This window comes from Salmo salar, chromosome ssa10, assembly GCF_905237065.1.
Source record: "Salmo salar chromosome ssa10, Ssal_v3.1, whole genome shotgun sequence".
Lineage (NCBI taxonomy): Eukaryota > Metazoa > Chordata > Actinopteri > Salmoniformes > Salmonidae > Salmo > Salmo salar.
The window spans coordinates 33,931,275-33,954,429 of NC_059451.1; the positions used below are offsets into that span (position 1 = coordinate 33,931,275).

Below are 23,155 nucleotides of genomic sequence, written 5' to 3' on the forward strand. Positions count from 1 at the left end.
CCCTACCTCATGATGCCATCTATTTTGTGAAGTGCACCAGTCCCTCCTGCAGCAGAGCACCCCAACAACATGATGCTGCTACCCCCATGCTTCACGGTTGGGATGGTGTACTTCAGCTTGCAAGCCTCCCCCTTTTTCCTCCAAACATAACGATGGTCATTATTTCTCCAAAAAGTACGATATTTGTCCCCATGTGCAGTTGCAAACCGTAGTCTGGCTTTTTTATGGCGGTTTCGGAGCAGTGGCTTCTTCCTTGCTGAGCGGCCTTTCAGGTTATGTTGATATAGGACTCGTTTACTGTGGATATAGATACTTTTGCACCTGTTTCCTCCAGCATCTTCACAAGGTCCTTTGCTGTTCTTCTGAGATTGATTTGCACTTTTCGCACTAAAGTACGTTCATCTCTCATAGACAGAACTCGTCTCCTTCTTGAGCGGTATGACGGCTGCGTGGTCCCATGGTGTTTATACTTGCGTACTATTGTTTGTACAGATGAACGTGGTACCTTCAGGCATTTGGAAATTGCTCCCAAGGATAAACCAGACTTGTGGAGGTCTACAATTTGTTTTCTGAGGTCTTTGCTGATTTCATTTGATTTCCCCATGATGTCAAGCAAAGAGTCACTGAGTTTGAAGGTCGGCCTTGAAATACATCCACAGGTACATCTCCAATTGACTCAAACTATGTCAATTAGCCTATCAGAAGCTTCTAAAGCCATGACATCATTTTCTGGAATTTTCCAAGCTGTTTAAAAAGGCACATTCAACTTAGTGTACGTAAACTTCTGACCCACTGGAATTGTGATTAGTGAATTATAAGTGAAATAATCTGTCTGTAAACAATTGTTGGAAAAATGATGTGTCATGCACAAAGTAGATGTCCTAACCGACTTGCCAAAACTAGTTTGTTAACAAGAAATGTGTGGAGTCGTTGAAAAACTAGTTTTAATGACTCCAACCTAAGTGTATGTAAACTTCCGACTTCAACTGTAACTAGCTAGCTACTCCTTCACGACAAACAAAATTAAGCACCCACTTGGATGACAGTTACATGGTTCCAGAAACCACTCCACATTTCAATAATAATTCAAGAGCAGCCTTGTAATTATGCCCTCCCCACAATCCTCATCACTGCACACCTCTACCACAGAACAATGAGACAGATATTTCACTGGATATATAAATATGAAGCATCCGCTTGACGTTTCCACTGACTAGCAAATATGGTAGTGAGATGAAGCCCACTGGCGGGCAGTGGTTAGAAGATGGAATGAGATGGATTTTGGCCTACATTGTGCAAATTTTCTCATCGATGAAAATTTCTGTTTCCAAAACTAGAATCTGTTATGAACAGAGTGGACTAAGTTTTATAGACTTCAGCCTTTACCAAATAATTTAAAAATTGCGTTGTTTAGAAGAAGTGCAAAGTCGAATTGAGTTATTGCACACGCGCATTTCACAGAGTAAACATTCCCTAATGTAAATATGCAGATGTATGCTAGAACGGGCCAATAGGATCTCACTAGCGCGAGCTTGGCTCTGCCCACCTCCTTGCTTGTTCTGCCCACTGGAAACGACAGGCAGTGGTCTATCTTGGTTTAGTTATAAAAATCTTTGCCTCATTTGTTACTAGAAATGTATTCAACATCCACTGACGTAGCAAGTTAACTAGATAGCGTGCTACAGTAGTTGCCTTGGTACCAAACAAATAGACTTGCTAGTTTAGCTAACCAAAATAAGTCCTAGCTTGCCATTTGGAAAATCGCACTCAACAATTTAATAACGGTTTTCAATTAGACTTTTGCTTTCAAAAGCAGCTTGGACATAGTTCATTCTTACATGTTCTATCGCCGTTGAATTCTACCGTGCAAATACGGAACTAATGCACGCTCTAGAATGCCCTTCAAGCCAATCAGAAACAAGAATTCAACAATTTGATGGTATAATTAAGCAGTAAGGCCCAAGGGGGTGTGGTGTATGTCCAATATAGCATGACTCCTTAGCTGTTCATATGCATGACACAACACGGAATGTGAGACACACACACACACACACGCACACACACAGGATGCAATAAGAGCCTACACATGCAGACCGTACTTGCTACAAAGTTACAGAAAGCTAAACCAACAACCACACAAACGGAAATTGGATACATTGTAAACACAGGATCAACAAGAAAAAGTAAAAAAATTAAATTTAAACAAAAACTTAGCTAGCTAACAACGTAGTGATTGATGAACATGAATTTCTCTGGTTCCTACTGTTGCAGTCATGACGCAAGTGGCGCTATGGTGTCAATTCCTCCCACATTTAGTTTGACCAGCTGTTTTCACCAACTGATTTTTTTATTATTCAGGTTTGCTAGCAACAAATTAATTAGTTAGCTTCTAGCAATGCAAGCTCCTCGTAATGAACAGTGTCAAGTGTCCTGATGAGAAGGCAAACTTTTCTAGCTATGCCAGGCAAAAATCGGGCATTAATCAGCTCATTGTTATGGATGTATCCAAATGAATATCAATAAAAAAACAGCAACTTTGCTGTTATTCTGGCTGTCGTGATTGTGTTAGCCGTCGCTAGCTGGCTATTCAAGCAAGGGATAAGAACTTTACCAGCGAGTATGGCAACGGAACATAAAGAATGAACGACTGGGTAGCGTCTCTAGCAACCAAAAGATAAGTAGGAATTTGCATATAAAAAATGTATAGATTTACAAAAAAAAAACTATTTATACCGGTAAATGTGTGCTTTCATATTGTTTTATTTGGCAATTATGGTATAAGCGGGATAAATGCCTACATTCTGTACATTACCTTGGAAAAATGAACTCCGAAAAGGCATAAGGTAATGTACAGAACATCGCCATTTATCCCTTACATATTAATTGTTCATTCTTAAAAAACAAAAGTAAAAAAAATGCCATAAATTAAAAACATTCACAAAAATGTACAGGAGCCCTCTGCTTAGGCTCCTGCTAGGGAACCATGGCAACTGTAGAACTATGAAATATGGTACAAACAATAGGCCTATAGCTTATTCAAGCAATATAACTCAAACTAAACGTACTTGTGATGGTTGCCAAAACTCAAGAACACTATGGAATTTTTATGGCTAAAGTATAATCTACCTTGGCAAGGAGTTCTGATAATCATTGCAGGTGAAACAGCAAGATAAACTCAGAATAACCCATAGTTCAATAACAGTCAGTCAATCTCTATCTAAACATACCAGGTCAACAAGACCTTTATTATACAGCTCTACTTTATCTTACAATAAACTGTTGCTATGTGAGTCAGTGATTAGTCCACAAATACGCACACACCACGTACACACAAGGGTCCTAAGTCATTGAGAGTTGACTGGGAGGTGCTATTGTAGGCTTTGGCTATCCTGACTCATACGCACCCTGGGGTGTATGTATCCTTAGCTTGCTGCTGTAGATAATGGCTGCCCTGACACACACACACACACGCACACGCACACACAGAGAGCTGGATGACCGCATGAGTGAGGGCGCAGTGAGCAGCACCCCATTTATGTCCCAAACAGAACCAGAAGCTCCCGCTTTTCTCCTCCTTCATCCCTCAGGCTGGACATCCCCAGCTACAGGTCAGGCCTGATAAACATTCAGAGGTTTTACTCCAAGGAAGTAGTCTATTTCACAAGGCTACGCCAGTTAAATTTCTCAAACAACTCCATATTTCCTAGATCATGAAGAATGAGAAACTGGACAAGGGAATGGTGTGACTGAATTGATGTTCTCAATAAACCCATATTTCAGCTTTCATTATGAATCAGAGTGTTAAGAGTTATAAGTGTCGTTAGTAGGGATGCACCGACAAATTTTTGGCCGATACTTTCCTTGCCAAAAAAACTGATACTGATATTTAACATTTTAGCGGCCTTTAAAGCATTCTAGTACAATTAAATAGTTTTAACAAAGTTATTGTTGGCATTTACACATGTCCCCATTACCAGTAAAACAATCAAAACCTATCTTTCACTTAGTTGCTGTGCTGTTTCATTTGTTTCGTCTCAACCAGGATTTCATCATACATGTTAAGCAGTGAAGTTTCAGCTCTGTCTGTCCGTGGCCTCTCTTCCTCGGTGTGCACTGTCACTGTGTCCGTTTCGATCTTGACCAGCGGGCTCTAATATTTCACGTAAATCCTGTTTCTTGTCTGCATCAAAGTAGCGGTCCTTGTACCTAGCATCGAGCATGGTGGCGACAGTAGAGGCTCAGAGAGAATGCCACCGAATCTCTTGTTCACAGCCTCTTGTAGAGTAGTTTTGCAAGTTTTAACCCCACGGTCTGTGTCAACAGTTTTGTTGAGCAGGCGTTTCAATGCCATGTCTGCTTCAGATGCAGTTGATTAGCTTATTTCTCGAGTTAGTTGATCGAATGGAGCTAGGAGTGTGTTCATGTTTCCAAGTTTCAAACATGTTCTCAAATGCCATTAAAATGGCAGCAGCGGTATGAGAACCAGCACATTCTTGAGCATGCAATACGGCTTTCCACAGTACGAAATCCTTGTCAACTCACTGTGCTGTCAGACTCAGCATTCTCATGGGGCTGACGTCACTGGTCCAAATGTCAGTCGTGAATCTAATAGCAGTGACACCCAAAGCAAGTAGCCCAGGGATGTGCGTTTCAACAATAGTGTGCAACTCTGGTAGGGCAACATCTGAAACGTAGCACCTACTTGGTATTGTGTACCGGGGCTTGAGGTGCTCGACCAGTCGGCTAATGCCAACATCATCCACGACAGAGAACGATTGATTCTCAAGGGCAACGAAATCCATTATCTTGGCATTAATGGATTTCGCCTTTGAGTTGTCTTGCTGAAAATGTTTTTACTCTTTCAAATGACTGCTCGACTTGAACTTGTTAGTTGTTCGAAGTGCGCTTAGTATTTTTCTGCCTTTGTTCTGTGTAGCACTGTATTTTTTGTGGCGTCATTACATCATCTACCTACGTTATATAGGTATGCACGTCAGCTTTGACATCGATTTTGCACATCAGCGGTTTTTGCTAATATCGGCCGATTCCGATATGCTTACCGATATATCATGCATTTCTAGTCGTTAGATGGCTAACTCACTGACGGTGCTTTGTGAAATACAAGCCAGGACCCCACTTAGCCATTTCAACATCACAAGCCATCATGGTTTACCCCCTTTACCCTAAGGGTTGCCAGGTCTTGTTTAACCTCAGGATTGGCATTATCTGATCCCAGTAAATCCTCCATGCTGCTGCCTGTCACTGTGCTGTTTGAAGTGGTTTACCAGAGACATGTTAGATGAGTTAGTTTCAGTAGCCCTGCAGAAATGATCATCCCACTACCTGGGAGTGTTGCATAAGGTTTGACCTCAGTTTATGCCCTTGTGTAACTTAGAAGACCAACACACACACACACACACACACACACACACACACACACACACACACACACACACACACACACACACACACACACACACACACACACACACACACACACACACACACACACACACACACACACACACACACACACACACACAATCAGAATATATACCTACTCTATAAAACATATCACACACCATAAAACCTGATACGATTTCCCTGTCTGCCTGTTTCACTTCCTGGTAGCATATAAAATAATTGAGGTGTGGTAAATCGGTGGACTTTAATCCCTTGAATGAAATAAGCTCCTGTTTATAAAGCTAAATAGAAACTGCTTCAGGCTTTGCTGAAGTAATGCATCATTATGACTGAGTCACAAAAGTGCCAACTCCAAGCTAAATCAAGATTGGAGTTTTCATGTATTTGACATACAGTACTTGATCCTGGTCTTGTCCCAACAACCCCCCCCAAAAATGGGAAGCCCTGTACCAGCCGACTCACCCTTCTCTTCCCAGTCCTTGAGGCAGTCTCTGTCCCTGGTCACGCTGCCCAACACCTCCCTGGGCACCGGCTCCATGCGGGCGTCCATCTTCTCCTGCTTGCTGCTGCGCGACACCTCCATGGCGCTGCGGAAGAACTTGTTGATCTCCTGGAAGTCCATAGCTTCTAGGTCAGAGGTCATCTCAGCTTGCTGCTCGGGGGTCAGCTCGTCCCAGAACTGCACAAGGTGAGACTGGCCGGCTTCAGCTAGCCTCTGGGCCAGTCTGCTTCTGGTGCTCTCCATGACAATGATCACACTGCTGGGTTAGAGCTAAAATAATATCCTCTAGGAAATCTACCAGAACAGAATAGGAAAGTGTTGTGAGTGTCAGGAATATGTAACTAGCCTACACAGTCATGATGGTTGACCACATTACTGGGCACAACTCCTCTGACAACTACCACACCCAATACAACGGAAACGTATTGTGAGGTTCAGTCACATCAGATATAAAAACACTTGTACGGCATAATTTCAATACACTTGTTCTAAATAGAAACATAGATGTTGGTAGCTCTCTGGTTCAACAATGACCATATTTATGACTACAAAGATTGAACAATGTATTATCTTAATTTTAGTCATACAGATGGGCAACACGTATATCATTGATCTCTGTGGTACCATAATGACACGGGTGTGCCTGCCATGTTACTTCAAGCAAATCATTAGCTAGGTGACTTCATTAGGTACATATGAGGGCATTCCAGTATGGGACTTGTTACAAACTAGACTACATGCCCATCTGACCATTTCCCCTTTGATTTACATCATCAGAAACTGAGCAGTCAATTTGCCACCCCAATACTGGCATAAATTTGCTTTATCTTGAAGCCTAGTCTACTGTAATAAGCAGGCAAGATCCATATCCTCGGGACACCAAATGGTGTTTACTTATGTTGACACTAAACAGAACATTTCCCGTCAGACAATCCAAGAGATAGGAAGTGTTCTAAAATGCAATAGATACAGAGGTCCCTTTTTGATGCACCAAATCTATTTCCAGGCAGGCTATTTCTACGTTAGCTAACTAATGTAATACTACACATTTAACACTATCATATAGAGCCATAATTCTGTTATGTTAACTAATAAAAACGGATATTAGCTAGCAACCTAACTAAATGATGACTATCATCATCATCATCATACCATTTGTGGTCCTCAAGCTAGGGGGTGAATGATGATAATTGAAACCTCGTATTCTACAAACCTGGTTTATATTTTTTGGGGGGGCTAACTAGACTATTCGATGTAAATGTAGCTAAGATATTAGAAATGTGAGTTCATATAAGCTTACCTTCAACGCTGTGTCTAGGAATCAATTTGGCCGGACAGCGTCTAACATCAGATTCTTGTATTGGCCACCCCCCGCCCCCTCGAGTACACCTCCTACATCGCTTTGACGTGGCACTCGAGTCGAATGGGAACGCCCTGCAGCTCACTTACATTTTGCCTTTACAGTATTGAAGAAAAAGTCAGCAAACTGAGAAAGATTAGATTAACCATAAAGATGAACCATGAACAGACAACTATGGTAGTAAAATAGTTATGAGACCATCCAACGAGAAAAATTGCCGTCGTTATAATTCTTTGTAATTTTTTAACTGTAGACTGATCCCATATCTGTAGGGGACAACAACTATCCATCCAATCAGGTACGAGAAGAAGAAGAAACGTGACGTTTGACTTTAATTACGGAGAAGTCTAAATGAGATCCTTGGGACGTAACAACTCTGATACCCGGTTGAAGTTCACATTTAAAAGTTAAAACCAACTTCTTATTTCGAAAACACCCTATGTGCATCGATATAAGTCAGAAACATTTATTCTACTGTCAAAATTGACTACAAAGTGTAAATAGGATTATTTTGGTCATAAAGTCAGTCTTGTCCAAAACTGAGTTTTGTGAGACTTCTGGTCATGACAGCATTACAATTGGCGAATTCCTTTGCTCAGGTGTTGCTGACACCTGTCAGATCTTACAACGCCTGGAAAGGTATTTTAAGTATCAGCTAACCACATCACATGTTATAGCAATCTGTCAGTCGATGATGTGAATATTCCACGTTCAAATCAACTGGGAACTCGAAACTCGAAAATCTCTGACTTCAGTGCGTTCAAGACAACTGGAACATCGGATTGAACAGTCATCCAACTCGGAATTCCAAGTCCGAAAATTGGGCATCTTTCGAGAACTCTGACTTTCCGACCTGAAGATCAGTTGTTCCTACATTTCTATGGTTCTTAATTCCATAATTTTACTTTCTAGATTAGTGTGTCTTGTTGTGTATTGTTAGATATTACTACACTGTTGGAGCTAGGAACACAAGCATTTCGCTACACTCGCAATAACATCTGCTAAATATGTGTATGCGACCAATAACATTTTATTTAATTTGTCTCGTAAAACACCAATAGACGGATTAGTTGACAACGTCACAAAGACGATGACGCACGTCAATGGGGCAGAAGTCTGTGTCACTGTGATTCTGGATGGCCAGATCGCTATCAGCAATGACAAAAGCTACCATGATGGAAATTGGAGGTGGCTCGTTTAGTTTTTATCTTGTTCTTGATACTATGTCTTGCTTTGAGGTGTTTGACTGATGGCACATCTATGGTAATATGGCTAGAATTCACTAGTTAGCTAACCAACAACTATACTGATGCATTCGAGACAAGGGCTCATTGTGCAAATGTATTTATGTTTTCAATAAACATTGGAGACTAAATATAGTTTACATGTTGTCAACAATCTAAGCCAACCCTATCTGTTTTGCCCCATAGTTGCGCATGCGTCGGTTTTGTTGCTAAACAACCAACCTGTATATGCAACGTCTAAGCAGGGGAACACAGCTTGCAGCACACAAGTAATCGGGCGTATTCCTCTGCCCAGGTGTGGCTGACGCCTGTTAGATCTTACAATGCCTGGATAGGTATTTTATGTATCAGTTAGGCACATATGTTATAGCAACCTGTTAGATAGTGACACAGTCGATGATGTGGAAGCAACCATTGATTGATGCATGCAGGCGAACGTGACCATAATCAGTTCGGAGTGCAGCTGCATGCGACCCAATCATAATGTCCATGGTAAATTTGGGTTGACTTTGAATATTTCTATGGGGCTAGTCAGGAACCGTTGGTAAATTAGACAATATGTTAAAATTCCAATAGCTCCACATTTCAATGACTTAAAAACTTCAAACCAACTTTAAATTGTATAAATTCATATACAAATATTGAAAGCATTAAATTAGAAAAATAAAAGGTGTGCAAAATGAAAATATTGTCTCATTTATATTGTGTAATTTGTTGACAGTCACTAACTAGCCCCGAAGCTAGGCTATCCAAAGGCAAACCACATTTTCCACAGTTGCATACCAGCCAGCTGAAGCTACACTAAGCAAAAATATAAAAACAAAATATAACAATTTCATGCGGTCTGGCCAGAAAAAGTATGACATGCCATACTTCCTTTATCCAGACAGCATCAGAGGGGTGCTGTTTCACTCGCTCGGGTGCGTCTTTCTGTCGGTGCGTGTCTTGGTCCAATAAATTATCAATATTTTATTTGGACGGGCAAAGAGGTACAGTGGGCCAGGCCACGTCTAAGATGTTGGTTGTTTTTATAGGAGACCAGAGTTCATATTCTTCATGTAACGCCTACAAGAGGACTGCATGAACTTTCAAAAACCATGTGATCAAAAGTAATTTAGTTGACTGTACATTTCTGCAGTTACATCCTGCATCCATTACCTGCATTGTCAACCAATCATTAGGGAGTTTTTGTTTGACTCACGCGAATGTGATGGAAGACCTGACTGAAACCAACTTTGCCGCAATTCATGTAACAGTGGATATGTACAATTGAATATGGTATGAGGCTCTCTCTCACCAATTGATAGTACAATGTACACACATACGCTGAGTGTACGAAACATTAGGAATAACTTCCTAATATTGAGTTGCACCACCTTTGCCCTCTGAATAGCCTCAATTCATCAGGCCATGGATTCTACAAGGTGTTGAAAGAATTCCACAGGGTTGCTGGCCCATGTTGATTCCAGTGCTTACAACAGTTGTGTCAAGTTGGCTGGATGTCCTTTGGGTGGTCAACCGTTCTTGATACGTGGGAAACTGTTGAGCATGAAAAACCCAGCAGCATTGCAGTTCTTAACACACTCAAACAGGTGTGCCTGGCACCTACTACCATACTCCATTCAAAGACGCTTAAATATTTTGTCTTGCCCATTCACCCTCTAAATGGCATACATGCACAATCTGTTTCAATTATCTCAAGGTTTAAAAATGATTCTTTTAACTATATCCTCCCCTTCATCTACACGGATTTAACAGGTGATATCAATAAGGATCATAGCTTTCACCTGGTCAGTCTGTCATTAAAGAGCTGGTGTTCCTAATGTTTTGTACACTGAGTGTATATTTAGTTTGAGTGTGTGATATGGTGGTTGAAGACATGTTTATTTTTACATTACAAAGACAAACTTGTATATAAACAATGTCAACACCGCCATGTTGCACTGAGCCTTGCTGTTGGAAAACCACATCAGTGTCCGACTTCACTCTTCGACTTTTGTCTACAGTCGGTTGTTTTCGCGTTACTACTGAAACGAACGAGCTCAAGGTTAGGGGGGTAGGGACGTCACAAAAATCCCAATAGCACTAACCATTTAATGACGGCTGCTGCTTCCGGGAAGATGGCCGGCTAAACAATGACAATATATCATTCTACAAATCAAGAAGGGAGAAGTTTTCGCTTTTGCAAGCTACTTGGATTAACCAAAGTGTTCGGAATAAATGCTTGCATTTAGGTCGTTTATTCGTTGACCTTGTGCATGCATGTTAAATTACTGTTTGAGGTAACTAAATTAGCTAACACATGCGAAGTAGCTAACATGTCAGCTATTGGTAGCTAAAGTTGAAACCCGCAACTGACTTATCAGTAGCCACGTTTACAGTGCTGGCTAGTGTCGAACCGGGCGATATTTTTTATCGGGGTATCTCGCTGGTCGATTGCTATGTTCCCGCGGCTGCATACAACTGTCTAAACTTAACTAGCTAGCTAATTTGCCTTGATTCACTCATCTCAATGGCTCACTGTAGTTCATCAGATCCAAGTGGGAAGATACCCCGTCCAGATAGCAGCGCAGTATTGATGGCAGGATCTCCCGGAAGCGTTGATCAGGCAATGAAGCCGGTGTTGTTTGAAATATTTGGAGAAATTTGGAACGTCCAGGCCCGACTCGGGCAAGGCGTCTCGGCCTCGGTATACCGGGTGAGCTCGGGAAGGACGAGTACGGCCGCCGTTAAGGAGTTCCTGGCGGACGCTCAGGGCGGAGATTACGGCTACCACAAGGAGAGGTCCGTGCTGGAAGACATCCAAGGACACAAAAACATCGGTACGGACCTTTTTATTGTATTGTAATATGGTTGTAATGTCACTGTGCACAATCTCTGGAATTACAGAGCTCGTCTTCTAGTGTACCTCATCAATGACCAGGTTATCTGAGAGTCGTATTACGAAGGGTTTAGCCTCATACTTGAAATCTGTGTTTTTATCAAGCTGATTGCCTGTCAGTCATTACAACCGAGTCACAAATCTCAATCTTGTCTCTGATCTGTCATAGTAAGCTGTTTTTCTGGCAACGCTGGTTTTTAAAGCCTTCATTGGCATGTCGTAAAGCCCTTCTCAGCCACGTCAAACCAACACCTGATGATGATGATGACCCTGACTGACACATCGTAATAACTAGAACGACCTATATGGATTTGTTTTTAGGGCCAATATCAATTCTTGGGGGTCAAGGAAGCTGATATTCAGTATGCATAATGCATAGATTTTAAAACCAAACAATACATTTTGTTTTTACCAATCTACCTACATAATAACATTAAGGTAATTTAATTTGAATGGTAAATCTCTTGATAAAGTGGGTAAATTTAAGATGGTATAGGCATACTCACAATACAGGTGAATGCTTATTCAATAGGAGTATGTGCATGCATTGAGTTATTGCGCTTGTTTTGGCTGATCAGTGGAGTCTATGGTGCTACAGATGACAAACTATGTTTGCCTTGCGGAACATGTTGCATGTTCATCGGGCTCCTTGCGGAACATGTTGCATGTTCATCGGGATTTTGAAATTCAACGGCGGGCCGCATTTTTTGGGGGACCTATTGTTTGTTAAAATCAATTTGCGGGGCCTCCTGGGTGGCGCAGCAGTCTAAGGTTGAGGCGTCTCTACAGACCTGGGTTCGATCCCAGGCTGTGTCATAGCTGGCCGTGACTGGGAGACCAATGAGGTGGCGCACAATTGGCCCAGCGTCGTCCGGGTTAGGAGAGGGTTTGGCAGGCCGAGATTGCCTTGACCGATCGTGCTCTAGCGACTCCTGTGGTGGGCCGGGCACATGCACGCTGACACCGTAGCCAGGTGTACGGTGTTTCCTGACACATTGGTGCGGCTGGCTTACGGGTTAAGCGAGCAGTGTCAAGAAGCAGTGTGGCTTGGCTGGTTTGTGTTTCGGAGGACGCACGGCTCTCGACCTCCGTACGGAAGTTGCAGCGATGGAACAAGACTGTAACTACCAATTGGATACCACTACATTTATTTTTTAATTTTTCTTTGTCTCGCGGGCTGGACTGAAGTGACCGGTGGGCCAGATGCGGTCCGTAGACTACAAAAAGCCAATATCGACCCGATATATCGGCTCAACAGATTATCGGTTGTTCTCTACTAATTACCCAACTTTGTTCTACAACAATTAAATGGAAGATAAGATATTGGAGAGTTTACTTTGCCCTATAAAACAATTCGATGTTGTCTATATTTATTGATCATCACCACGTTTACAAGTGGACTTTGGAATTGTTGCCGGAGTGGGCTTTAAAAGAATATGGTTTTGATTATTAAATCGATATCGCTATACACTTACTTTACATTCAGGATATGTGAATGCTCAGACAAGACTTCCATGTTTTTATAACAGGGTGATAACCTTGCTTTACAGATCACATCAATGTAACCTCAAGGGAGGGATGCATTTTTTGATATTCAAACAGAGCCCCCAACTTCACCACCCAATCAAATCTGTGCTTATGCTGACTGTTCCATTCCTGTATGTCTCCATAGTAACGCTGTATGGGGTGTTCACCAACCACAGCCATGTGGGTGTGGCCACACGCTGCCTGCTGCTAGAGCTGCTGGATGTCAGTGTGTCTGAGCTGCTGGTTAGGGCCAGTACCCAGGGCCAGGTGGGCAGCCTCCAGAGTGGTGGTGCCCAGCAGCAGGGCCACTCCATGTGGCTGGTGCAGCACTGCGCAAGAGACATCCTGGAGGCCCTGGCCTTCCTCCACCGAGAGGGCTACGTCCACGCAGACCTCAAGCCCCGCAACGTGCTCTGGAGCGCAGACGACGAGTGCTTCAAACTCATCGACTTTGGACTCAGCTTCAAGGAGGGTAACCAGGTGAAGTGGAGTTGTGAACAGGGGTTGGTGTGGGCTACATACCTCTAAGGGAGGGTTTTCAAGTTGGTTTTAGCATATTTGAACATTGATCAGTTATGCATAAAATTTGTTGACATTCAACAAGGAAACAATTACCGTAAATTCCGGACTATAAGCCGCAACTTTTTTCCCAGGCTTTGAACCTCGCGGCTTAAACAATGATGCGGCTAATATATGGATTTTTCCCGTTTTCAATAAAAAAAATATAAAAAAAACACTTTCTGTGACGTGCTCAGTTTTTGGGCGACATGAAGCTTTCATTAGACCAATGAAATTGCCGAACGGGTTAAGGTCAAACAACTTTTTTGTTTCCTGTTTAGATTAAATCGAGCGCTCTCAAACTTCCCATCACGGTAGTCATTTTGTCACCCTCATCATGGCAAAGACACGGAGAAATGCATATGATGCAGCTTTCAAGTTTAAGGCGATTGATCTGGCTGTTGGAAAAGGAAATGGAGCTGCTGCACGGGAGCTTGGTCTTAATGAGTCGATAAGACATTGGAAACAGCAGTGTGAGGAATTGACTCAGTGCAAAAAGACAACTAAAGCTTACTGCAAATTTTTTGTTACAAGCCGTGTTTCGTTAAAGCCTGTGTAAAGTTCATTTGTTTCAATGTACCGGTAGGCACCTGCGGCTTATAGACATGTGCGGCTTATTTATGTTCAAAATAATACTTTTTTTTTTTTTTTTATTCAGTGGGTGTGGCTTATATTCAGGTGCGCTTAATAGTCCGGAAATTACGGTATATGGACCAGGTTAAACTTTGGTGTGTGTGTGGTTTTCTGCCCGTATAATAGTGTCCGTTCTTTCCTTGTATGTTCCAAGGACGTGAAGTACATTCAGACGGATGGGTACCGTGCCCCGGAGGCTGAGCTTCAGAACTCGCTGGCCCAGGTGGGGCTTGAGGCGGAGGGTAACTCTGGCTGCTCGGCGACTGTGGACCTCTGGAGCCTGGGTATCATCCTGCTGGAGATGTACTCCGGCATCAAACTCAAAGACACTGTCAGGTCACCCGAGTGGAAGGTACGTCCACAGCACGGCTCTCTGACTCTGGGCCTGTATTGTCGCTATAATGAGTGTGCAGGCTTTTGTTCCACCCCAGCACAAACACACCTGTTTAAATGACTGTTCTTTACCACATTATTGTCATATACAATGCAGTGGACTCTGATCCCCCTGTAGCTAATAGATCAATATGTTCTTCACATACAGTGCTTTCAAAAAGTGTTCAGACCCCTTCACTTTTTCCACATTTTGTTACATTACAGCCTTATTCTAAAATTGATTTAAATATTTTTTTCACCCCATCAATTTACAAACAATAACCCATAATGACAAAGCAAAAACAGGCACATTTAAAAAAAATAAAAACTGAAATATCACATTTACATTAGTATTCAGACCCTTTGGCAGTGATTACTGCCTCGAGTCTTGGGTATGACACTACAACCTTGGCACAACTGTATTTTGGGAGTTTCTCCCATTCTTCTCTGCAGATCTCTCAAGCTCTGTCAGGTTGGATGGGGAGCGTCAATGCACAGCTATTTTCAGGTCTCTCCAGAGATGTTCAAGTCCGGGCTCTGGCTGGGCCACACAAAGACATTTAGAGACTTGTCCCAAAGCCACTCCTGTGTTGTCTTGGCTGTGTGCTTAGGGTCGTTGTCCTATTGGAAGGTGATCTTTCGCCTCAGTCTGAGGTCCTGAGCGCTCTGGAGCAGGTTTTCATCAAGGATCTCTCTACTTTGCTCCGTTCATCTTTCTCTCGATCCTGACTAGTCTCCCAGCCCTTGAAAAACACCCCCACAGCATGATGCTGCCACCACCATGCTTCACCGTAGATTTGGTATGTGCCTTTTACTGAGGAGTGGCTTCCATCTGACCACTCTACCATTAAAGCCTGATTGGTGGAGTGCTGTGGAGATGGTTGTCATTCTGGAAGGTTCTCCCATCTCCACAGAGGAGCTCTGTCACAGTGACCATCGGGTTCTTGGCCACCTCCCTGACCAAGGCCCTTGTCCCTCGATTGCTCAGTTTGGCTGGGTGGCCAGCTCTAGGAAGAGTCCTGGTGGTTCCAAACTTCTTCCATTTAAGAATGATGGAGGCAACTGTTGTTGGGGACCTTCAATGCTGCAGACGTGTTTTGGTACCCTTCCCCTAATTTGTGCCTCAACACTATTCTGTTTGAGCTTTACAGACAATTCCTTCAACCTCATGGCTCGGTTTTTGTTCTGACATGCACTGTCAACTGAGGGGCCTTAAATAGACTGGTGTGAGCGTTTCCATATCATGTCTAATTAATTGAGTTTACCACAGGTGGACTCCAAGTTGTAGAAACAGCTCAAGGATGATCAATGGAAACAGGATGCACCTGAGCTCAATTTCAAGTCTCATAGTAAAGGGTCTGAATAATTATGTAAATAAGTTATTTCTGTTAATTTTTTGTAAAAATGTCTAAACCTGTTTTTGCTTCATCATTATGGGTTATTGTGTGTAGATTGACGAGGAACATTATTTAATCCATTTTAGAATAAGGCTGTAAGGTAACAAAATGTGGAAAAAGTGAAGGGGTGTGAACTTTCTGAATGCACTGTACACAAATAAGACATTTAGGTAATATACATTTATTAGACAGATATGGGCGTGTTGTCCAACCTGCTGTTATGTTGCTTACTGTTCTTTGCTCCTGCAGGACAACAGTGCAGCGATCGTCGACCATATCTTTGCCAGTAACAGTGTGGTGTGTCCTGCTATCCCTGTCTATCACCTCAGAGACCTGATCAAGAGGTAACAACATTCATTCATTCATCCGTATGCATTTTGTTTTAGTTTGTGCATAAATGCAGACATTTGATCTATTGTAGCAAATTGACTCTGCGCTCCCTTAAACATAAGTTGTCATTTTCAAAATTGTGAACTTATTGAAATGCATGTGATGATTTTCCTGAGAGAGGGGTTCCTAACGTTGACATTAATTTTTGTAATGTTTGTGTGCACCTGCAGCATGCTTCACAATGACCCCAAGCACAGAGGCACAGCAGAGACGGCCCTGCTTAGCCCTTTCTTCAGTATACCCTTTGGTAAGTCAGAAACACCAATACAAAGTCCACAGCAGACATTTTGTTGCGTTACAAATTGGAATTGAAATGGATTTAATTGTTTTTCTTTGTCATTGATCTACACAAAATACTCCATAATGTCATAGTGAGAGAAAAAAATCTACAAATGCTTACAGATTAATACAAATGTAATAACAAAAATGTAGTCGTTGCATAAGTATTCACCCCATTTGTTTAGGCAAGCGTAAATTAGTTCCGGAGTAAAATTTGGCTTAACAAATCACATAAATGAAATAATAGCGGTTGACAGAATTTTTGAATGACTATCCCTTCCTCTGTCCCCATACATACAACATTTGTAAGGTCCCTCAGTCAAGTATTACATTTAAAGCACAAATTCATCAACAAAGACCCGGGAGCTTTTCGAAAGTCTCATAAACCAGGGCAGTGATTAGTAGCTGGCTAACAAAAACAAATCGGACATTGAATATCTCTTTAAGCATGGGCAAGTTAATAATTATGCTGTTGATGATGTATTAAACCACCCAGACACGTCAAAGATACAGTTGTCCTTCTAAACTGAGCAGCAGGATAACAAGGAAACTGCTTAGGGATGTCACGATGAGGCCATTGGTGATTTTAATACCGCTACAGAGTTCAATGGCAGTGAAGGGAGAACTGAGGATGGATCAACAACTTTGTAATGACCTCAATGACAGAGCGCAAAGAATACAAATATACAGAATAAAATAAACTTGCATCCTTTATACAACCAGGCACTAAAGTAATACTGTTTAAAAAAAACACAACAAAGGAATATACATTTTGGTTTAAATGCAAAGCTGTAATATTGGGGAAAATGCAACACATCACTGAGTAACTGCCTCCATATCTTCAAGAATGGTGGTGGCTGCATCATGGTATGGGTATGCTTGACATTGGAAAAGACTGGGGAGATTTTCAGGATAAAAATAAACGGGACGGAGCTAAGCAAAGGCAAAATCCTTGAGGGAAACCTGCTTAAGTCTGCATTCACCAGACACTGGGAGATGAATTCACCTTTCAGCAGGACAATAACCTACATACATCATAAGGCCAAATCAACAATGGAGTTGTTACCAAGAAGTTTCCTAAGTGGCCAAGTTACAGTTTTGACTTAAGTCTGCTTGACAATCTATGGCAAGACTTTGCTGTCTAGCCATGATCCCCGTAACCTTGACAGAGCTTGAATCATTTTTACCCAAGAAGACTCACAGCTGTAATTGCTGCCACCAAAGGTGTTTCTAACATGTATTAACTAAGGGCAGTGAGTACTTATATAATCAAGGTGTTTTGTTTTTCATAAAAATACAAAAACATTTCTATGTTTTTATATTTTTTATTTCACCTTTATTTAACCAGGTAGGCCAGTTGAGAACAAGTTCTCATTTGCAACTGCAACCTGGCTTTGACCTTGAAATGTATTTTGTGTGGATCATTGACAAAAAAGTACAAATTAATTTTAATCCCACTTTGTAACTCAATAAAATATGAAGAAATCCAAGTGGGGTGGATACTTATGATAGGCACTGTACCTCATTCTCAGCAAGCTCATATGATAGCTTGCATAATCTTATCTCTCTCTGCACCTGTTCCCAACCCTCTTTTTTGCTCTATGCTTGTAATCTACCTCTTTATGATATGCATATAGAATTTTCACTGAAAACAAAAAATATTATAATCATAGTAGAGAGGTTGGGTGGAGCTGTATAAACCATAGAAAAGGCTTCTTAAACCTATTGATTGAAGAAATGTGTGACAGCTCCTCACATAGAAGACTTGGTTCTGCTGCCCTCTCCTGTTCTGCGCCTGCTCAACCTGATTGACGACAGCCACCTACACAATGAGGAGGAGTATGAAGGTAGGGCTCAGCCTTTTCAAACCAACTTTCTCCACTGACGATACATTTTAAGAACACAATTTTCCTACAGTTGGTCACTTTGAAGATCGATGGAAATACACTGGGGCTCGTGGAACCACAAGTCAGTGCCACGAGTCATCGGTGAAATAAACCATATGATGAGGCTATATATAGACTCAGCGATATGACGTTGCCATGAGCAGCAGCAAGACTATGCACTAACAGAGTATCTGTACATGTGGGTCCAAAACAGCTGAGAAGTTTGTCTGCGCTCTTAGTTGTTGCGGAAGTCTGCACAATTCTGCTGTCCACTTCATGTGTCGCTGACTCGCTCTTTTAAAGGGACACTGCAATATTCTGTCAAATAAGACATTTTTCTACTTACCCAGAGTCAGGTTAACTTGTGGATAAAATGTTTCTCTGCATGCAGTATAGAGGTAGTTCTGCGAGTGTACCGGTAGACTTCCAGTCAGCTAACACTAGTTAGCATTGGCTTGCAAAACTACACTGCATACAGAAAGTATTCATACCCCTTGACTTTTTACACTTTGTTGCGTTACAGCCTGAATTCAAAATTTATGATATAGATCATGACAGTGAAAACAACATGTTTTTAGAAATGTTGGCTGATTTATTTAAAATGAAATACATAAATATCTAATTTACATAAGTATTCATATCCCTGAGTCAATACATGTTAGAATAACATTTGGCAGCGATTACAGTTGTAATTCTCTAAGAGCTTTGCACACCTGGATTGTACAATATTTGCAGTTTTTAATTTTATTCTTCAAGCTCTGTCAAGTTGGTTGTTGATCATTGCTAGACAGCCATTTTCAAGTTTTGCCATAGATCTTCAAGGTGATTTACGTTCAAACTGTAATTAGGCCACTCGGGAACATTCAAGGTCGTCTTGGTAAGCAACTCGTGTTTTAGGTTGTTGTCCTGCTGAAAGGTACATTTGTCTGCCTGTGTCTGGTGGAAAGCAGACTGAACCAGGTTTTCCTCTAGGATTCTGCCTGTGCTTAACTCTATTCCGTTTCTTTTTATCCTAAAAAACTCCCTTGCCGAGCATACCCATAACATGATGCAGCCACCACCATGCTTGAAAACATGAGTGGTACTCCGTGACGTGTTATGTTGGATTTGTCCCAAACATAACACTTCGTATTCAGGAAATAAAGTTAATTTCTTTGCCATTTTTCTTTGCAGTTTCACTTTAGTACAATATTGCATAAAGGATGCATTTTCTGGACAGGCTGCCTTCTTTTCACTCTGTAATTTAGGTTAGTGTTGTGGAGTAACTACAATGTTGTTGAACCATCCTCAGTGTTCTCCTATAACAGCCATTAAACACCCTCTAACTGTTTTAAAGTCACCATTGTCCTCATGGTGAAATCCCTGAGCGGTTTACTTCCTCTCTGACAAGAGTTAGGAAGGACACCTGTATCTTTGTAGTGACTGTGGGTATTCATACACCATCTAAAGTGTAATAATTTCACCATGCTCAAAGGGTTATTCAATGTTTGCTTTTTATTTTTACCCATCTACCAATAGGTGCCTTTCTTTGAGATGTATTAGAAAACCTCCCTGATCTTTGTGGTTGAATCTATTTGAAATTCACTGCTTGACTTCGGGACCTTTCAGATAATTGTATGTGTGGGGTACAGAGATGGGGTAGTCATTAAAAAATGTTAAACACTTTGATTGCACACAGTGAGTCCATGCAACATTATTATGTGACCTGTTAAGCACATTTTTACTTCTGAACTTATTTAGGCTTGCCATAAAGGGGTTGAATACTTATTGACTCAATTTCAGCATTTCATTTTGAATGACTTTGTAAAAGTTTCTAAAAATATAATTCCACTCTGACATTGTGTAGGCCAGTGACAAAATCAAAATGGAATATATTTTAAATAGAGGCTGTCACACAGCAACATTTGGAAAAAGTCAACGGGTGTGAATACTTTCTGAAGGCACTGTACATCTAAGTTCCTTTATACTGTGAGCAGAGACAAAACATTTTTTATCTGCCTCTGGGTAAGTAGAAAAATATATTAATTGCCAGAATCGTGCAGTATCCCTTTAAACAGCATATGATCAGATGCTACATTGTGAATAAAAAAATACTTGGAAATGACACCATTTTTTGTGGCAAAAATGCCCCTGAAAATGTGACCATTTCGATTTACACTGATCAAAATGATGCTGTTGTGTTGTCAGACATCTTGGAGGACATGAAGGAGGAGTGCCAGAAGTACGGCTCTGTAGTCTCTCTTCTCATTCCCAAGGAGAACCCAGGCAAAGGACAGGTAAGACACACACTAGCCCCATAACCAGTGGTCTATTGTTGTCATTTAAATACTTCTGTACAAATTAGAGATTTGTACATATTGTAGACCTGCATTTTTACTGTCTCTTGTCTTAATCTCTCTGTGTGTGTGTGTGTGTGTGTGTTTCCCCCAGGTGTTTGTAGAATATGCTAACGCAGGCGACTCCAAAGAGGCCCAGAGACTGCTGACGGGACGGACCTTTGACAGGAAGTTTGTCGTTGCCACATTCTACCCCCTGAGTGCTTACAAGAGAGGCTACTTGTACCAGACCGTGCAGTGAACACACACACACGCGCACTGAGAGCTCACACACCGTTAGTTGAAGAGCACAGGCCTAGGCCCCATTCAGTCAGTCTCTGTCATGATGTGTATACTTACAGTTGAAGTTGGAAGTTTACATACACTTAGGTTGTAGTCATTAAACCTCGTTTTTCAACCACTCCACAAATGTCTTGTTAACAAACTATAGTTTTGGCAAGTAGGTTAGGACATCTACTTTGTGCATGACACAAGTAATTTTTCCAACAATTGTTTAAAGACAGTTTATTTCACATATAATTCAATGTATCACAATTCCAGTGGGTCAGAAGTTTACATACACTAAGTTGACTGTGCCTTTAAACAGCTTGGACAATTCCAGAAAATGATGTCATGGCTTTAGAAGCTTCTGATTGACTCAAATGATGTCAATTAGCCAATTGGAGGTGTACCTGCGGATGTATTTCAAGGCCTACTTTCAAACTCAGTGCCTCTTTGCTTGACGACATGGGAAAATCAAAAGAAATCAGCAAAGACCTCAGAAAAAAAATTGTAGACCTCCACAAGTCTGGTTCATCCTTGGGAGCAATTTCCAAACTCCTGAAGATGCCACCTTCATCTGTACAAACAATAGTAATCAAGTATAAACACCATGGGAAACGCAGCCGCCATACCGCTTTGGAAGGTGATGTGTTCTGTCTCCTAGAGATGAACGTACTTTGATGCGAAAAGTGAAAATCAATCCCAGAACAACAGCAAAGGACCTTGTGAAGATGTTGGAAGAAACGGGTACAAAAGTATCTATATCCACAGTAAAACGAGTCCTACATTGACATAACCTGAAAGGCCGCTCAGCAAGGAAGAAGCCACTGCTCCAAAACCGGCATTAAAAAAGCCAGACTACAGTTTGCAACTGCACATGGGGACAAAGATTGTGCCTTTTGGAGAAATGTCCTCTGACCCACTGGGAATGTGATGAAATAAAAGCTGAAATAAATCACTCTTTACTATTATTCTGACATTTCACATTCTTAAAATAAAGTGGTGAGCCTAACTGACTTAAGACAAGGAATTTTTACGAGGATTAAATGTCAGCAATTGTGAAAAACTGAGTTTAAATGTATTTGGCTAAGGTGTATGTAAACTTCCGACTTCAACTGTATATCAGATCACCACTCTGCTTTCTGCAGCCTCTAGGGCCAGAGTTAACCTAATATGCCCTGTAGCTTTAATTACTGTATGTAGCTACAGTATGGATTATACAATTATGGACATGATTATGCAAATCATGTCCTCCTATTGGGATGTATACTGCTGGAGTCTGCTTTTAACATTGATCCAGATTGGTCATGTGTTTATCAGAGGGTAGATGGCTTGACTCTCAGTAGATGGATAAATCCACACGGTCCCACTCCACACTGCTTATGTCAAACCCTGAACAAGAGAATTACTTTATGTCCACCTACCTTTTTATAGAGCACAAAGAGTACAGTACCAAGTGCCCTATGGGTTTCTCTCGTAAACCCAGCAGGCTGTTCAGCTTGAGTAGGGCCCTATTTTTTTTAATTTTTTTCATACTCAACTACTTGAATATGCTATCTTTAAGTAATTGAAACCGTTCCTACTGATTGATCTTGGGTCTCTTGTTGAAGGCTGAGCCACAATTTAATCTTATCCAAAGTTACCTTCCTATGACATATTTTTCTATGAGCTGTTGTTTGTTTTGAGACATGAATTCCAAAGGTACCACTCAAACATCAGTAGAATCATGTTCTGAGACTAAAGTCCAACCATTCAACTGTGGCACTTTTCTATGGTACATAAATAATATACTTTTTTTTGTAATTTCTACCATATGTTTTTATATAATAATTTCTACCATATATATAGTATTATTCAATTTTGTCCAAAATGCCACATATACTATGTTTACTCCTGATTGGTTGGGCTGATGTGAATGGAAGTGAAGTTTGATACGTTATGAAAGGGATGGGTCATTCCCTAGCTCTGTACAGTACATAGCAACAAGCCTACTGTATGCTCAGAACCCATGAAGAGGGTTTTCACAGTTGAATTTTTCAGTTGGAGAGCATTACAGCTGTGTCAGTGTTGTAGCCGACTATTCCAGTTCTGTCTGTCTCTCTGAG

General features: G+C 41.3%; 2 protein-coding genes across 4 annotated transcripts in view; one reads left to right on the plus strand and one right to left on the minus strand.

Moving 5' to 3' along the window:
* LOC106560290 (UDP-N-acetylhexosamine pyrophosphorylase) overlaps nucleotides 1-7,761 on the minus strand; it is a 29,494-nt gene extending 21,733 nt beyond the window's left edge. Inside the window, exons 1-2 of one of the 2 annotated variants that reach the window (XM_014123043.2) lie at nucleotides 7,227-7,761; nucleotides 5,887-6,220 (exon numbers count right to left, since the gene is read on the minus strand). In XM_014123043.2, the coding sequence (XP_013978518.1) occupies nucleotides 5,887-6,169 (283 nt within the window). In that variant the 5' untranslated portion in view covers nucleotides 6,170-6,220; nucleotides 7,227-7,761. The remainder of the gene's footprint in view (nucleotides 1-5,886; nucleotides 6,221-7,226) is intronic. The other variant, XM_014123042.2, reaches the window with a different exon arrangement.
* A 2,803-nt stretch (nucleotides 7,762-10,564) lies between these two features.
* LOC106560292 (serine/threonine-protein kinase Kist) lies at nucleotides 10,565-21,189 on the plus strand. 2 transcript variants are annotated; one of them, XM_014123044.2, is made up of 8 exons: nucleotides 10,567-11,352; nucleotides 13,084-13,418; nucleotides 14,284-14,481; nucleotides 16,148-16,242; nucleotides 16,459-16,535; nucleotides 18,316-18,414; nucleotides 20,641-20,729; nucleotides 20,884-21,189. In XM_014123044.2, exons 1-8 carry the CDS (start codon nucleotides 11,043-11,045, stop codon nucleotides 21,028-21,030), a joined length of 1,350 nt encoding a protein of 449 aa, XP_013978519.1. In that variant the 5' UTR covers nucleotides 10,567-11,042; the 3' UTR covers nucleotides 21,031-21,189. The 2 variants fall into 2 exon arrangements, with proteins under 2 accessions (XP_013978520.1, XP_013978519.1); XM_014123045.2 differs by lacking the exon at nucleotides 18,316-18,414 and having other exon boundaries at nucleotides 10,565-11,352.
* Nucleotides 21,190-23,155: the final 1,966 nt, after the last annotated feature.

What these genes read in the sequence shown, in the direction of transcription:
- LOC106560292 (XM_014123044.2), top strand. Translation starts at nt 11,043, where the DNA reads ATGGCTCACTGTAGTTCATCAGATCCAAGTGGGAAGATACCCCGTCCA. An exon ending in GCTTCAAGGAGGGTAACCAG is followed by an intron (nt 13,419 to 14,283) that starts GTGAAGTGGAGT and finishes GTATGTTCCAAG; the next exon opens with GACGTGAAGTACATTCAGAC. An exon ending in TCAGGTCACCCGAGTGGAAG is followed by an intron (nt 14,482 to 16,147) that starts GTACGTCCACAG and finishes TTGCTCCTGCAG; the next exon opens with GACAACAGTGCAGCGATCGT.